The 17,500-nt window shown below is 49.2% G+C and overlaps 1 protein-coding gene across 1 annotated transcript in view; it reads left to right on the top strand.

Annotated features, from left to right (window-relative positions):
* Positions 1 to 17,500, top strand: part of LOC103602511 (transcription factor COE3) — a 38,635-nt gene that overhangs the window by 10,440 nt on the left and 10,695 nt on the right. The window contains exon 5 of the mRNA XM_008586919.1: positions 17,181 to 17,269. Within this exon, the coding sequence (XP_008585141.1) occupies positions 17,181 to 17,269 (89 nt within the window). The remainder of the gene's footprint in view (positions 1 to 17,180; positions 17,270 to 17,500) is intronic.

Here is a 17,500-nt window from a genome sequence, read left to right as displayed (position 1 = left end):
GTCCTGTAGTCTGGGGTCTCAAACCCTACATGGTACTGCTTTCTTAAAGGGGACTATAGTTTTCCAGGGTGTGGGACAAACTCATGTCAGCAGAGAGGGTGGCCTCTGCAGATGCACGTGCTCGTTATCTATCTTAAAGTTATCTTACACAGTGCTCTGCCCCTTGAGTCTGTAATCAGCATGATTTGTCTGGGATTGCTGTGGAGAAATGCTATTAAATAAACATCAATTTACGGCGTGTTTGCATTTTGATTTCTAATCCTAGCCAAATCCAAAAGCTGTAATATTTGAGAAATGATTTTAACAATGGACAGCACCTGCCGAAACCCAGTGAAGGGCAGGAGCAAGTGCTGTTGAGTGTTGGTGGCCTCGATGCGCTTGTGCAATGAGTGAGCAACACGACCGGTGTCCTGGGGCAGCTGCGAGGTCCCCAGAAGGAGCCCAAGTTGGGGACATTGGGCTGCGACTCCTGCTGTGTCGCCACCTGAGGATGTGCTGGAGCTGGTCTGTGCTCCCACTGGGGCGTGGTCCTCTCGCCTGTCCAGCAAGCAGGTGACGTGAGGATGCTGAGGTCCCTTCCACTTTGAGGTTAGAAGAGGGAGCAGAAATTCCTCAACCTCTTTCTTTCCAGCAAGGACTGAATGAGCCCGAGAGGCAAAATTTGGATTCCACCTCTGCCTACTTTCCAGTAGGCCCCGTTACCCCAAGAGTTGCCTGGATCGGGTCCTCCCAGACAGCCAGGGCTGCTGTCCCCAGCGGCATTCGGCTCCATGACAGCCCAACAACCCTCGATATGGTCAAGGTGGGAAAGGCTGTACCTGCCCCACACTAGGGGCCACTTTCTCCCATGGGACCAGCTCAGGAGGGACCAGGAGCCCAGAACTGCTAAAGGACCACAGTGGACATGGGCATGGTAAAAGTTGATGGGGCTTCACGTCCCCCAGCCACTTCTGGGGCCTGGATGCCCCCAGTCTTTATTTTTTAATACACCAGAGGTCCCCACTGTATTAAAAAATAGACATGTCAAAATGGGGTTATAAAAATCAGGGTATCTTTTAAACACTTATATATACTTCAACAAATAAGTTCTTTTGCTGTGCAGAAAAGTACAGCTGCTGTGGGTAGCAGTCCCTGGGAGGGAAGTCAGGATCCCGCTTCGGGCTGTGCGGGCAGTGGGCCCCTGCAGACCCAGGGTTTGCAGCCAGACCCACACTGCCCCGCCGGGTGCGGCCATAGGACCTGGGCATGTGCTTCCTGACTCCTCTGAGCCCTAATTTCTCCTCCACCCTACCCAGTAGGGTCTTGGTGAGGATCCAGGGATAACTTACCTCCAGAATCTGACTTGTGGCAGGCACTCAGTAAATGGTACGTCCTGCAGAAAGTCACTGGGGTCCTTGGGAATCCTGTGCAAGTCTGAGATCCTTAGAGGTGAGACTTTTATTCTCCACTCGTGGGCCACATACTGCAAATCACAGTTGGGCGTCCTGTGCAGAGGGGCATGTGTCTGCCACTTGGGCCTGTTTTGGTTCTGGCACTAAGTGAGCATGTGTCTATGTGTGGCAAGACTGACTGGTTCTGCACAAAAATGGATGCATACATCACTTGTTTGCACATGAGACTCCCTGACCATTGGGCTTGAATTCTTTAGTGGATGCCTGCGGTGGATCCTTTCGCAAGTCCAGAATCTTAGCATACATGAGATTTTTGGTGGGGAAATCTGCACAGCTCTCACTAGGAGTGGGGACTTTTTTTTTTTTTTTTTTGAGAAGAAATTTGATAGCAGAAAGGTCCAGTTTCTTTCCTTCCCTACTTTGCCTGTTGTCTGCTGAGGATTCTGTCCCAATGCTGCAGAGAAAGGCCCTGGGCCAAGCAGTTGTAAACAAATGTGTAGGAAAACCAAGCTGGGGTGGGAGGAGCCACATGTCACTGGCTGGCAGGTGTCATGTGGCAGAGGTCTATAGGGCTGGTGACCCAATTCCCAGCTGCCTTGCTCTCCAGAGTCAGTGGGAGGGGGGACTCTCTGGAGCCCATTGCCCTCCGGCCAGGTACGATGCCCTCCTTGGCCAGAGGTGTCCTCTCCAGGTGTCTGGGGTGTCCCATCTCTTCTCCCTGAGGGAAGCAGCGTATTCCAACTTAGTTCCAGCGACCACCTGGCCTGTCCAAATGCCAATCTTCCATTCCCACAGTGTACGTAATGCCTGCTCTGGGGCTGACAGGGCTTCTCAGGCCACATGTTCAAGGTCTTGGCTGCCATGGAGAAGTTCTACCCCAAAAGGGCATTTTCAATGAGGCTATTCAGCAATCTCAGCCCTTCCTTGCTGGAGGTTAATGTATCGCCTCCCCCACACCCGTCATTAGCAGGAATATACATTTCAAACGTCGTGTAAGGGATAGGGGCTCCTTACTCTCAGGGAGCAGAGGAGAGGTGAGGTCGCAACCTGTCTGACCTGGAAGCTTCTGTCTGATTTGCATTGCCCTGAAATTGATGGAGACAATGAGGTAATCACCGGGAATTGCACTCCCCCGCTGAAAACCGAGCCAACCCCCCTGCACATCCCGGTAGGCACCGTCCCCAGGCGTCTGGTTCCCATCAGTGTCCCCCAGCCCCGGAGGCTGCTGGGACACCCTCACATTTAACCTTCCCTGCGTGAGGCCAGCCGTGGGGCAGCCCGGCCTCAGGATAATGAACCTGGGCTCAGAGGAGGGGACTGCCTGCCAGAGGCTGGGAGCGACTTTGCCAAGGGCCTAAGTGATCTGTTTACAGTGATCTGAGAAACACCAGAGTTTTCAGAACCAGACCTTATTAGTCAAGCCAGAGTGGACGCTCTCTGCTGCTCCCTGCCCGGGAAGGGGACGCAGGCCAGGCCCCGTCCAGCCAGCCCTGTGCCTGCTGCTTTCAACTACTGTAAAGACACAATTACCTTGGGAGGCTGTGGCAGTTCAGTTGATTAGCACGGTGAATTAAAAGAATGAGTCACAAATGACATGTCCGGCGCTTCCGTACTAGTTCTTTGTATTCCCGGTGCGCCTCACCCCTGTTGTAAGAAGGTCAAAAATTAGAGAGAGAAACAGTTTTCAAGCGGCTAGCACTTAGGAGCAGAATTAACAATCACTCTGTATGTAATTGCCAGTTAATAGTAAATTGCCTTCTAGACTGTAAAATGCTATATAAACTGGTGGGCACCTAAAATTAAATTAATGAGATATTTGCCACATTTAAAAGTGAGTAGTGCAAATTAATAACTGAGTGCAGCGCTTGTTTTAATATTTGTCTACCAGTGTACCGTTGGCTTGTTTAATAATAATTAAAGTCGTCCCGGCATATCCTACCTGAGAAACTCACGATACAGGCAAACTGAGCAGCTTCACACTCATAATTTCACCAGTAGAAACACATCACATTGTTAAGAGTAATGAAAGGAATTATTTTTTAATTAGAATGTAAGCATTACGGTGTTATTTGATTAACACAGATTGGAATGTGTATGCTTCTGATTGAAATTATGTTATCACGAAAACTGCTTTTACAGACGTGTTTTCAAGGGTGAAGCGTTATGGCACCAATGTGTGCGTTACTGTTTTCTTAAAATGTCCATGTGGCAGAATGGTTTCCTGTTAGACCTCAGCACCGAGGCTGGCTGGTGACGGCGCAGCTTCAAGTGCAGCTTTCAGAGCAACAGTGACGCCCTGGGGGGAAGGGGAGGTTCCCTGCTGACCTCTCGTAACTGAAGGTTGGGCTGACCCACCCTCATTTTAGAGATTTCTTTTGCCCCATTAAAGAAATTATCACAAATTACTGGGAGTCAACGTGTCATCTGCGACAGACTGAAACCAGAGACCAAGCAAGACACTGGCAGTCGATAGTAAGTGCATCCAAGGTGGACACGGAGCGCTTGACCGCCCAGTACCTGGACCGGCCCCAGGTCTGCAATGCACCTACTAGATGGGAACATAAAAATGATTATTTTCTGCACACAGACGTGCGTTCAATTTCAGCCTTGTGAAATCATTACTCAACCAGTAATTGCTAACAGTTTGTGTTCTTTCTGATATAGTATTTATGTTTTCCTTTTTCTTTTTTTTTTAAAAAAGATTGTGCCTTAAAACTGGCAATATGCAAGGGGGTGATGGCTCCGTCCTCCCAGTACTGTCCTGGCACCCACAGGGTGACGGCATCCCACCCCGTCTTCCGATGGGTTTCCACCACTCAACCTGCCCTTTGCTCCCCCGTGAAAGCACGCATGTTTCTGGAGCATGTTCACGATCTCTTGTGTGCGTTCGGACGTGGTTCTGTCAACACTGCGGTCAACAGTGCCCTTTGCGACCCCAGCCAGCACCAGCGAGCTGTCTCCCAGGCCCGTGCTCCTCAAACAAATGACTTGTAGCCACAGAGCAAATGATTCTTAATTGCCGCTCACAAATCATACTATTTTCACTATGCTAAAATAAACGCGAGCACCTTCTTTAACTGTAACCCACCTGATTATCTCAGTTATAAATTTTCAGCCACAAAGGTGGACATGGTGGGAATCCCACGCTTGCATCGTGGGTCCCAGCGCTCAGGGAAGCTTCAGCACAGTTCAGCCAGTGACTCCTCCCCTGTCCCGCCAGTGAGGCCCAGAGGCCCAGCTGCTGACCGTCCCTTCCTGTCTGCAGGGGGCACTCCTGTGGCCACACTGGTTGCACCGCTTCAAACTCACCAGTTGGTGGAGGCCTGTTTCCCATCATCCTCCCCAGTGACAGCCCCAGAGGTTAGACACCTTTAGACATCTTTGCCTTTATATCAAGTTAATTACATCAGAGAACAGCCCGGGGCCTGTGTTTTCAGCTCAGGCCATCTCTAGACCTGCCCAGAATTGGGATGATTATCTGGATAATGCATGAACCAAACGGTACTGTTTCTCCTCCCAACCTGACACCACCTTTCTTTTGTCATTTGTTTATGTGGAAAAGGGTGAATTTTTTGCATTGACAGGTGGCATGTGTCCCTGCCTCGGCCCCCTTCACCTGGGAGTAGAGACCACCTGCCATCATTGGGGTCATTTGCAGGGGTCCCTGCGGTCCCTTATAAAGGCAGAGACTCAATAGAGGGGAGGCAGGGTGCCCACCTGGTGTCCTCCCCCCACTGCGGCACAGCGTTAAACCGAACAGTGATCAGTTAGTTCGCCAGCATGTCAGTGGGCGCTGGAAGGGAGACTCGATACCGTATCCCTGTAAAGAGCGTTGCTGTGAGGGCTCCCGGGGTCACTGCTGTCCCCTCTCTTTCCCATCTCGAAGGAGGCCAGGAGAATGAGACACACCGTTTGTGCTGTTGGCAAGTAGACTATTTGTCCTAATCAGTGACACCATTTACTAGAATTGCTTAAAATGAACTATACCTCATACAGAAATCGCACATTTAGAGAGTTCCATTCATCATCTGAAAATTGAGGGCCAGTAAACTTTTCTGCTCCTCCAGTGGGATCATAGGCATGCATCAAAATGTTAAAAATGATTGGTGAGAGGGAGCTGTCACCCATTTATCAAGGAAAAGAACATTATTTGCTAATTTCCCAACCAGGCTGGTGACAGGGTGCTTCGTCTTTAGACCCACGGTGACCAGCATGGCCTTTTTGTTATTAGTACAAGTCAAGCGGTTTTGGGCTGTTGCTAACAAGACACATTTGTCTGTCATCGGAGGGGCTTTGGTTGTTTTCCAAGTGGCTGTGACCGAGTCTGCTCCCTGCACCCCGATTGGCTGCTCTTGTCGGGGCCACGCTAACCCAGGAGGAGAAACGAACTGATAAATCACAAAGTTTCCGTGTCAAGGTGAAGGTATTGACTCTTCGGTGCCAAACCTGACAAAATGGAGCAGAGAGGAGACGGCCATTCATCTTCCCCAAAGGACAAAAGGGTCATGCGGGTTTCACGTAGTGATTGTTGGGATGTGGACGGTGGGAGCAGGTGTGACCTCTCCCCCCAAGCCCCTGCAGAGGCAGGGTCCCCTGGTCCTGCTTCCCCACCCATCACTGTGGTGCACCTCTGGAGGGCCGTGGGGAGGAGAGCCACGGAGAGCCATGAGAGAGGGTCACGTCGGAGATTTTCATGTTGAGTTTCTGAGGAGTAAGGATGCACCTCTGACGACAACTTGGGAAGGTTACGGGGCATGGCGTGGGACTGACGGGGACATGAGCACATGCCCATTTAAAGGCACAAGAAGTGGATGTGGTCAACTGTGTGCAGGATAAAGCAGAGATCACGAGGTATAAGGCTAAGATGACACAAGTCACTCTGGCTAAAATCCCCCCGGGTTAAACTCTGGAGACCAAGGGAAGCCTCAAGACAAACATTTTGGTCAAGAAGCTGCAGTGGAACCGTGTGGTTCTAACACCAAGGAGGAGACGGGACAGATCACTCTGTGGTCCTGGAAGAACAGGAGCCAGAACTGAGCATTGGTGCTCCTTTTCTTTCTGGCTTAGAAGTCACTGGTGCCACCAGCGTCCTCCCACCAAATCCACTTGGCTGGACAGAGGGCACAGTGCGGACAGCCCAAGTCTGGAAACGGATGGCACGTGTTGTGCCCGGGTGCTTGCCTGCTGGGCGCGGGCCACTGGGGTCGAGCCCTGCCCACGCTTTCACCCGACGCCTTCATTTTCGGAAGGTCTCTAGACCCGGCCGTGTGCATGTGCTCTAGGCTGAGGCTTGGATCACAAAGGCATGGCCTGAGAGAGAAGTTGCTCTGACAAACGTATCATTCGTATCCATTGGGCCTTTTACATTTGCTGCGGAAAATGCGAAACGAGTGAGATCTGACCTTCTCTTCAAGTCGTTTACACGGCACACGGCCACAAGGAAGGCCGTTGGCCCCCAATGTGTGCCATTGGCTCCACTGAAAGGAAAAAATGTAGATGTTTGCAACTGCTCTTACTGAGCCTGTGCACTGTCTGGGTTTCATGAGGGACCTGAGTGCATGTGGAATGGTGCACGTGTCTGGAAGCCTCGTGGCAGAGCATGTTAGATTTTCAATGCAGACACTCCCATTGAGGCACGAGGCCACTGCAGATGTTGGGAAACATCAGTGCAAGTTGTCTTTGGAGGAAAGTTTCCTAAAGATTCAGCATGGCCAAGGTCATTGTTCCTTCCTTTCTCCTCTAGACCCCACCCTCTCCTGGCCCTCAGGAGACGTCCTCCCTGAGCCTTCCCAGGGCCTGGTCCCCTTCCTCTCTAGGCTTCCAGTGACCACTGGGGAAGCTAAAGTCAGGAAGTCTAGGTTGTTGGGTTGGGGGGATTCTGCTAGTTCCTTCTCCATCTTTTGACCCCTTTTATCTTCCCAGGAGAAGGCCCCACCCAGAATCTCCCCTCTGCCCCTCTTGTCTCGGTGTCTGTGGCACACACTCCTCGCCACACACTGAATCCAGGTGCCCAAGGCTGGTGATCAGTCAGATGCTCGAGCAAGAGCACCTGCCTGCATCCCTAGTTTAGAAGACCAACTCAGGGCTTTTTCTGATGAACCTATTCCCAGCACAGAAACATCCCATGTAAACTTTAGGCCTGTTGGCACCAGGCGTGTGTGGGTATCCCAAACTAAAGACTGTCGGTTTCCCTGTGTGCTTGTCACAGGTGAAAATGATTATTGTTCTAAAAGTTAGCTTAAGTTGACTACCAGGAGAGTGAGACAGATGTGTCTCTGCTGGACACTGTGCAGGTGCTGGGACTGTGCTGTGGCCTGGCCCTGCCCACGGGGAGCTCATGCACTGACATTCTATACTTGCAGTCCCAGGGATGGGCGCCAGGCTCCGCTTGCCTGCCATGGCAGCATGCTGGTGGAGGCCTGCTGCATGCAGAGCCCTGCACCCACCAGTGGGTTGCACGCTCCTTTTCCTCACTACCCTGGATTCCACGGCCACCTGGGCTACTTCCTGTGTGCTTGGAAAACACCAACCGATGGGCATGCTCCTTAAGATGAGCACAGCATCTCATCTGAAAGATGCACTGGGATGCTGAAGCCCACCATCAGCCTGGTTTGGAATTTGCCCATGGTTCCCGGCGTCCAGTGTTTGCCTGATGCCCACCTGGGTCAAGTACTCAGCTGGGCACTGCAAGTGATTCAGAGAGGCAGGGAATCCATCGGGGACTTGCAGGCACTCATCACTGGGATCTGGGGGGCTCCATACTAAGGGAAGCACCTCTCTTCATCATGGCAGCCCCACTTCATGGTGTCTGGACAGCTCCGGGCACATGTCGGATGCAGACGCCACATGTATAATCCCGCTCAAGTCTCGTGGGGACAAGACAGGCTATAGAAAAGAAGTTAGTAAAATAATCATAATGAAAAGGTGCCAAGTCCCATGAGAAGAGTAGCAGTTGAGGAGCCGTGGGACTCACAGGAGGAGAAGCCCCGGGCAGGTGGCATGCAGTGGCTGTGGGGGCACAGCCCTGGGCATTGGGCAGCAGGGGCTGGGAGTTCCAGGCAGATGGAGAGGTCAGGGCTGGCAGTAGGGCTGCCAGGTGTGAGCACACGGTGGCTGTCTGGTCCCAATACAGCTTGGGGTTTGGGGCTTTGGGTGAACAGAGCTACTTTTGTGGGAGACACACAATCCTACATCCTGGGTTCAAAGACTGTGCTTTGGGGGATTCTGGTATTTATGTTATTCTTGGCAATGTCTTTAAAGGCTCTGCCTTAGAACGTTCTATTTCTTCTGTATTCAGCCTGAAAAACCAGGGTTAAAAATGCCTCCATGGAGATTGAAGAGGACAATAATGTTGGGAAACCAAGTTATACTACCTAAGTGGGGCTGTGTCCCCTGCCGTCCCTTCCCCCTCAGCGGGTTGCGTGGTGTGCAGCCAGCGTGGTGGCTCTGTGCTTTCTCACAAGTGCTGGAAGCTCATTTATCACTAAACAACATTCAGACTCTGGAAGGTGTTTCCCTCAGTGTAGGTACAGCTGGCACATATATTCTGATTAGAAACATTTCTTTCACTTAAAACATTTGCTTTTTATTCAGATGTCATTCACATGCCGTAAAGCTCACCCAAAGTGGACCTTAAGTGGTTTTTAGTACATGCACAAAGTCGTGCAGCCTTCAGTCCGTCCAAGGACGTTTCGTCACACAGAAAGAAACCCTGCGTCCATTAGCCGTCACCCCCGCTCCCCTTGCCTGTTCCCATCCCCCCGGCCCCTGGCAGCCACTAATCTCCTTCCTGCATCCATGGATTTGCCTGTTCTGGACGGTTCACATACATGGAGTCATGCAACATATGGTTCTTCACGTCTGGCTTCTCTGCTTAGCAGAAGCGTTTTGAAGTTTCGCCCATATCATAGCACGTGCCAGGGCCTTCTCCCTTTTTGTGTCTGAATACTATTCCACTGTATGGACGTACCACTCTCCTTTATCCTTCCATCCACTGACGGACGTTCAGATATTATGAAAACTACTGCTGTGAACATCACTGAGTTTTTGCGTGGACGTGATAGGCGTTAGGTTGCCTCTGGCTTCTCAAAATTGAAAATGTTGAGGTACCTTCTGTGTTGGCCTGGTATCTTCAGGAAGCCAGGCAGTTGTTACTCAGCACTTCTGAGCACCTCCTGTGTGCACTGCTCTGAAGGGCAGGTGCACAGCAGGTGACCTTCCAGGAGGAGGGTGGACGCCTGAACAGGCAAATGGGTTGATGGAGCAGGTGGGCAGGTGCTCCCAGGGGAGCATGAAAGGGGGCTTCCTTTTGTCCTCAGCCCTGGCAGGGACACCTCCAGCCTTGGGAGGGGCCTGAGCTTTGAGAGCTTATTTCTCAGTTCACCTCTGCATGGAGATTTTCCACTGGTTTAAAGTGTGCAAATCCATTGCCCGGATGTTTCTCCACAAAGCATTGTTTCCCACTTGGTTTTTAAGACCTCCTCCCCCAAAGGCTCTAAGACAGTTGACAACACAGGGACACTCGAATTTTCTTTTTTAAAGAAAATGGCAGCCTCAGGCAGCATGTTTGCCTGCTGGCATCTCTTTCCCTTCTGTTCACAGACTCCTCCGTACTTAGAGAGACTGAGATCTTAGAGCGGCCTTTGTGGGTGGTGCGAGGGGTGGGGGACAGCCAGGGCCACAGTGACCTCAGAGCCTCTGCCATGGGGCGCGTCTGTCCCTGGGTCCCCATTCTGGAGGCGGACAGCCGTGGAGAAGCGTGAGTCTTTGAGGCCGCCACGTGCCTTCGTCTTTCTCTGCTCCGGGCTGGGCTTGGTAGGTGTAGTTTCGACACGACTATAAAAGCCGTAATCCAGTGCATTCTTGGAGGTATGTAAACAGAATTGTTTGAATGCAATCCAATGGTTGTCAGCAAGGGTATTATTTTGGTAACAAGGAAGATGAGCTGTCCCCTTTTCTGCGTTTGGTGTCACATCACAATGCCGCCATCCGCTGCCAGGCGGTGGTGAATGGAAGCCGGTCCCTGTGCTCGAGGCCCGCTTGGGCTGTCTCTGTGAATACCAGAACAGCATTCTCCATGCGAAGGAGGCGGCTCCCGGTTCCAATTAGAAGTCAAGTGTGGCGCTTTTCCCGTCCTGAGGAGGCGTGTTGGCAGAAAACACCCTGCAGTTAGTGGGTTGGAGAGAATTCCAGAGTTGCTGGGGTGAAACCGAGGCTGACCCCAGGCGGGTCTGAGCTGCTCCTGATGGAGCGGGGGCCCGACGGGTGGGCACAGCCAGGCTGCTAGCTAAGCCACAGCCATTCTATGAGGGCAGAGCTAGGGTTAGCCTCTGGGTGCAGAGAAGAGTGACCTTACGTCTTCCCATGTGTCCCCTGGCCAGGCCGGCCCTGCAGGCCAGCGCCCCATGAGTGCTGCAGGGGCCGCGTGGCCTTTGTGTTTCCCATGCACACACAACACGGCCTGGCTCACCCTGCCGAGTTCTGTGATTGAAATTCATTGCCAAATTTATTGAGAAATTAATGAGAAAAGCTGCAAAGTATTGACTTTGAGAGGAAAACACAACTCATCTTGAATGAGGAGGAAAATGCAGCAATAATTTAGCCACTATTGATTTGGCCCTGTCCATGTATTGATCTTCATTTTACAATATTAATTTGCACCTGCAATCGGCTGCAAGGGAACCGATTTCATTTCATGGCTGCGGTAATGTGCAGAGCATTAGGCGCTCTTAAGAAGCGGGGGTATTACATGTCGTATGCAGAAGGCAGATTTTTTTTTTCCTTCTATTTTTGCTTGTTACTGAAATAGACTAAAAATTAATTTTTTTGTCAGACAAAATATGAAAGCAAAAGCCCCTCTAAACCGTAGCCCTCCCCTCGGTGGCCCCGGCCGCTTTTCATCCGCGCGAGGAGCCGTCCCCCGCCTGGAACTCCAGCCACCCCTCATCATCATGCCCAGATCAGTTCAAAGTTCATGAAATTTCTATGAGCATTGATCTCGCCCCATTGATTTTTTTTTGCAGCAGATCTTTGAAATTTTAATTTCCCGAGCATCTGAATTTCTTATAGATGAAATGCACTTGGAGGAGACAGTTGATGATAAAGTGGAGAACTTAGCATCATTTTAAAGCCTAAAAAAGGGAGAAAAAACAGGCATTTGCAGACTTTGTGTAATGTTTTTGAGGTGGAATGATGAAGGTGCTGCGGTGGGGGCAAGGTATTCAAGGGGGAGCTAAATATCAATTTTGTGTCTGTGGCCACACATTTTTAATGCAACTTTTTATACAGTCATTTTTGAAAGAAAAGCTATCTGGAGAAACAGCAGGACAGAGAAACATTCTTCACCGCGCAATCATTTGCTCACAGCAGTCTTTATCACCTGGTCAAGTTCACCTAGTTACTTATCAGTGGGACATTTAATAACCTCAAGGTGATATAATTGCTATTGGCATTTTTCCCCTTGGATTCAGCTGGTTAATGTGTAAACTACTTGTCAGCAAATAGCACTTTGTCACTGAAATCACTAACACCCTCTAGAGGAATGTCTTTGTATTGAGCAATTTAATTTTACTTTATTTAATTTTTACACATTACAACCTGTGTTCATTCAGGCACACTGGCGGCTTGCAGTCTGTTGGGGCAGGGTCTGGGTATCCCTGTTAGTAAAATATACTGTATCTTACTTAACAATCCCCATTGCCTTAATTGAAGCGCGTTCCTGTCCCTCGGAAAAGGAACTGCAGATGTTCTTATTATGTAGTTATGTTGCTAATGTGAAAAACTGCCTCATTATGAGGATCTGTTTGTAGCTAGAAAATTACTGCATTATGACAAATGCATGATTGGGAACTTACAGGAAGATGATCATTATTGAAATGAAACTGGAACTCATTTAATAGCTGCAACCAGCAGCTGGAATGAAGCAAATGAATGTCTTCCTGTTTTTATTGTCGTAGTCAGGTTTTTCAGGCAGGAGGAACATTTGTGCTAAACTGAAAACTTCTTGTATCTCTCCTTGCTCACTGGGCTTCGGCTTAAACAATGGAGAGGCAATGCTAAAAGCAGCTCATTTCCTACCTGTGAGTCTCCCCCTTGTGTGTTTAATGACACTATTTTAAAAACACAACTGTGGCTGGAAGACCAATTACTCCAGGAGCACTTAAAGGCACGCACACTACTCTGAGGCTGGGCTGGTCTCCAGGTCCCCCTGGCAGGGGTGGTCGGGAGGCTGCCACCACAGTGAAGGTCTGCCACCATGGCCCCCTCCTTCCTACTGCAGCTCAGACCCTGTTTGCAGGTAGGGAGCCTCCAGGCCTGGGGGGACCCGAGTGCCCTGGGCTGGCCCCCACTGCAGCAGCAGCAGCAACCTGCTCACAGATGCCCTGGGGACGAGTACCCACAGCTGAGCCCCAGGCATGTAGTAGCTACTTAATAAATGTCGGGTGAATGAACTGGATTTAAGACAGTTGGCTTGGCTATCTTCTTTCCGAGGGAGTTGCTCTTTATAGGAAACACTCACTGGCCCTAAACATATCTATTTTCCAATTTGAATTTTCTTCTGTTTTGTCAACCTGGAGGTACTGCACATGTCCCCCTGTTTAACTGCATGAGGTTTATATATCGATGGACTTGCTATTCAAGTCTAATAAAATAACCATATGCATTTTGGGGTATTAGAAATCAACACAGAACTCAGGGCAGGCCTGGCTGACAATGAAGGTTAAGCCATCAAAATGAAAACTACAACTCTGTATGTCACAAGAAAGAAAATTCCACTGACTCCTGCCCATTGGTACGTTTCTAATTGCTGCAGGCCGATTGGAGCTGCTCTGGCCGCAGCTGCAGCTCAAAGCCTGATGCCATTTTCGGCTGCCACATTAGCTCCGGCAATCCCAACTTGAACTGACATCACAGACCGTTAAAATTTTATCAATTGCGGTATGATTAATCCCCCAGTACATGGGCATGACTTAAATATTTAGAATGCTTCTTCTGTTATGACTTTAATGCATGTAAAGTAACAAGATTAACTCCAGTACACTCAAATGTATTTAAATATGTATCCTTCCCGAGCTGTAGGCTATTCTGGCGTGTAGGAATCACTGAGTCTATGTGGTCGTGTCAGGCCCTATTTGTATGACCTGCGCTGGATGCTGGCCTGCATGTGATAGCCGGATATCTGGCCTTTCCCAGGCTGCCTGACTGCCTGCCTCATTTGGCATGGAATGTGATTCCCGGCTATTCCAGCTTCTGATTCATTCAGGTTTTATTGCTGTGTAATTTTCTTATTCTAAAATAAAAGCTCTCCAACAAAAATTACTATGCATTAGGCCGCGGTAGCCTACTCAAATGGATATTAATACAGTTTATCTCTAAAAGGACGAATAATGTATTTGAAACAGATAAAAGGCCCTCCACTAAATGAGGAATGTTCACATCTCATGGCATGGTTAATACAGAGATATTTCACAGGGGAGATTTGTTTTATGACTTTTGATACAACAGTCTTGTAATCTGACATATCTTAAATGATATAATTTCGCACATACATTCATCTCTCAGACGCAGGAGCCATCTCAGCAAAATTTGAATTCAGGACAAATAATGGGCGCTAATTACTTCTGGGGGGATTTATTATAAAACTCATCCTCTCAGATGCAGATCCATGGAAATCCATGCAGAAAGTTGGAAGCTCACAATGCATTTTGAGAAATGTATTGCTTTTTTCCCCTTCAGCAGAAAATAACATTTGTTTTTGTTGTGTTTAAGGCTGAGTTTAAATTAATTTAACCCAGTGACACATGTTCGGAGACTAAACATGCTGCTAAATAATTCCTTGGAATAAATTGCTCGGGAACCAAGTACATTAATTTACGGCTCTCCTGATGCTGACAGATGTGAGGGGTGGGGGGAGGACCGACAAATATTAACATAAAACAAATTTGCTTTATTCTTCTTCATATTTCTCCCTCATCCCTGACTTGAGCTCACCCAAGGCTCCTTCTCTAATTATCCACGAGGTCAGTAAGCAAAATTGGGAAGAAGCCGGGAGATCAATACAAATTATCCCTGAGCAAACCAGTGCTGACAGTTTGAATTGCAGCATATGTTTACCCAAAATCAGGCAATTTATCTTAATATCAGCAAAGTAATGCAGTGCAGGTGAAAGGTCAGGCAATCTCTCCCCCTCATAATTACCCAGTTCTAAAACAGGAAAGTGGTATTGATTGGCCTGGCTCGGGGCTCTGTGACTGGACGTGCCAGCACCTTGCCCTGGCCCGGCTGGGCTCCCGCCTGTAAACTCGACACGCCAAGGGTTTATTAGATGTCTGTGAAGGTCCTTAACGCTTCTCCTCTGGTTGCAGAATTTGCCAGTGAAGCCTTGGTGATGCCTCACTTGTCCAGGCTCAGGGTGGGGATGGGTCGTGGGTGGTTCGGCACTCACAGGACAGTGGGCCAGATGGGTCACCCGTGGTCCGGGCCTTGTAGGAGCCAGTCAGCTCTGCAGATGGCAGCTGCTCTTGGGGGCATGGAGGCAAATTGGATAACCCTACCCGCAGCGATCAGAAATCTCCCAGAACCATGAACATAGGACACTTCTCCGGTGATTTAAAGAAAGGACAGTTTAATTCTCACACATAAACTTATTGGGCTTCCGAGCCCCTGGATGGGACATAACACTGGAACCATGGCCCCGGCCCCCTTGCTGCAGCGCGCGTCCAGCCCAGCGGGGACCTCCAGTGGCACAGTTACATGTCATATCCGAGCTTCCAATGGAATGCCGCGCTGATTCTTGGCAGTGCACTCAAGACTTTAGTAAATACTCTTTGGGTCAAATCCGGAGGTAAAAGGTGCTCTGGTATTTATACTGCTTTAAAATATCTTTGGTCATAGAAGAAGAATATCAATTCAACTGAAACACTGGAAAATGTCTCTCCCAGAATGAGAGTGTATGGTTATTACAAGTCATAAAGCTTCTGAAAGCTTGCATTAAAGCGCCTATCACCTGTCAGGGGCATTTGCATGAAATCAATAACGGCCGCCCATCTATCTTTTCTGATCACCTTTCATCAGGCCGATTCATTAAGTCAAACAGTCATGGTGATTAGCTGGGAGAGAGGGGCGACCTGACGTGTTCGAAATGCACAGTGGGCCACCTTTTTTGTTCCCTGATCAAGACGTGTAATACTTTATCTCATCCTTTTTGGACCAAGTTGCTTGGTGAGGCAGAAGCAGCCACCCAGCCACCCCAACCGCGCTTTTGCCTGACACCCTTGCCCGGGCCCAGGCAGAGACATGACAAATTGTCCCCCAAGTCAATGCTGACAGCTTCCGATGATTAATGGTCTGATTATGAAGTGGTTTTACACATATAGAATTTACATCACAGAGAGTTAGAAATTTTGCCATGTCACACACACCGAGACATTTTGAAGAGCTTTACTATTTGCAAAGAAAAAAGAAGGCAAAATCCCAGCAAAAGCCATGTCATGTAAAATCAATACATCGGATCAATGCTTTATTAACAAGAAAATGTCTTACTTCACATTCCTGTGCGGACCTTTGTCTCCGGGATGTATGATGGAATGTCAGATCATATTGTGGTCCTCAACTTTCGCGCGTGTGGTCGAGTGTGCGTGTGCGGCGTCCTGAGTTGCTTACGAGATGCGCCAGCAGCCCAGGCACTTGAGGATAACAGTGACCAATTATTTTGGAGAGCACTTTCAAAGGCAGCCCCTAACCTTCCTCTTAGGAAGTCGTAGCCTTTGTGTTCCCAGCGCTCTGCAGAACTGCTGAGTTGGGTGGTGTTCATCATCAAATTACTAATGAGCGATGGCCCAAATTGCGGGCGGAGTAATGAATAGATGGCGGCAGGTCTTATTAGTCTCCGAAAACCCCCTGATTTATGTCGCGCCTTGCACCGTGGAGTTACTCCACGGAAAACGATATCTACATCAAGAAGTAATGTGCTCTGATAAGTATTTTCATCTTAACTCGCGTCCCTGGGCCTCCGGGCTGAGTTTTTGTTGGAGTCAGGCAGAGCCATAATAAAGCCCGATGGCTCCTTATAAAGCTTGTTAAACACAGTGTGTGCAGTCGGACGGAGTCCCGGCCGTGATTCATGTACTGTACACAGCGCATGTGCTGCTGATTTATGGCCGTGCACCGTTCATAGTCAAAATTACAATTTGAGGGATAAAAAGATTAATTACTATTTGTGGCCGGCAATTTCGTGAGGCTGGTGGATCGCAGCTGTAGAATGATAGTGCTTTACATCAGTTTGTAGTCAGCCATTCACAGATTATTAAAGCTTTGCAAGAAAAAGTGCTCCTCCTGCCTGGTTTGTGCTCAGGCAATATGCTAGACAAAAAGGGACCACAGGGATAAATCTGAGGCTAGCAATAGCTGGACATATGTCATAATTGCCAGTTTCCCATAAATCCCTGGCCGGTGTGGAAGGCACCGTGTGATGCAGACATCACATCATGATGGTGGTGATTGCTATAGATGGCCCCAAGACCTGTAACTTTGTGACTGCACTACCATTTTTACAATAGATTGAGTCACCTTTGACTTTCTTCCAGTCTAATTATAGATTAGACACAATCACTGTTTTCATGTGCAAAAGGAAAGGGGAAGTCTATTCCTTAAGACAGAGCTAGTGTTCAGGGGTGCTTGCCTTAACGTCAGAGAAGGAGAGCTATGCATTTATTTGTAAACGTGCAATAAACAAGTAATGGATGACATAAAAGTAATTAACCTGATCTACATTTCTGTGTCCTGTTTCAGCCCTTAATGAACCAACCATAGATTACGGCTTTCAGAGGTTGCAGAAAGTGATCCCAAGACATCCGGGTGATCCTGAAAGGTTACCCAAGGTTAGTAAAAGAGCAAGTGGTGTCCTACTCATGGTGGGGCCACCACCAGGCTGGTTTTGATCTGGGGGTTGCAGGTGCTCTGAGAAGGGGGGATTCCAGACGCCCCAAACCCTGCATTCGCGGCGAGGCCCACAGGAGTGGGAGCTGCCCGTCTGCACCTGGCCTGCTTCAGAGGTGGGCGCAGGGTGGGTGAAGGGGTAGGCGGTCTCCAGTTTTCCATTTCATCCCTTA

This window comes from Galeopterus variegatus, unplaced genomic scaffold (genome assembly GCF_000696425.1).
Source record: "Galeopterus variegatus unplaced genomic scaffold, G_variegatus-3.0.2 Scaffold4180, whole genome shotgun sequence".
Lineage (NCBI taxonomy): Eukaryota > Metazoa > Chordata > Mammalia > Dermoptera > Cynocephalidae > Galeopterus > Galeopterus variegatus.
The sequence above is the reverse complement of the archived record's forward strand: the minus strand, read 5'-3'. Positions and strand labels throughout refer to the sequence as shown.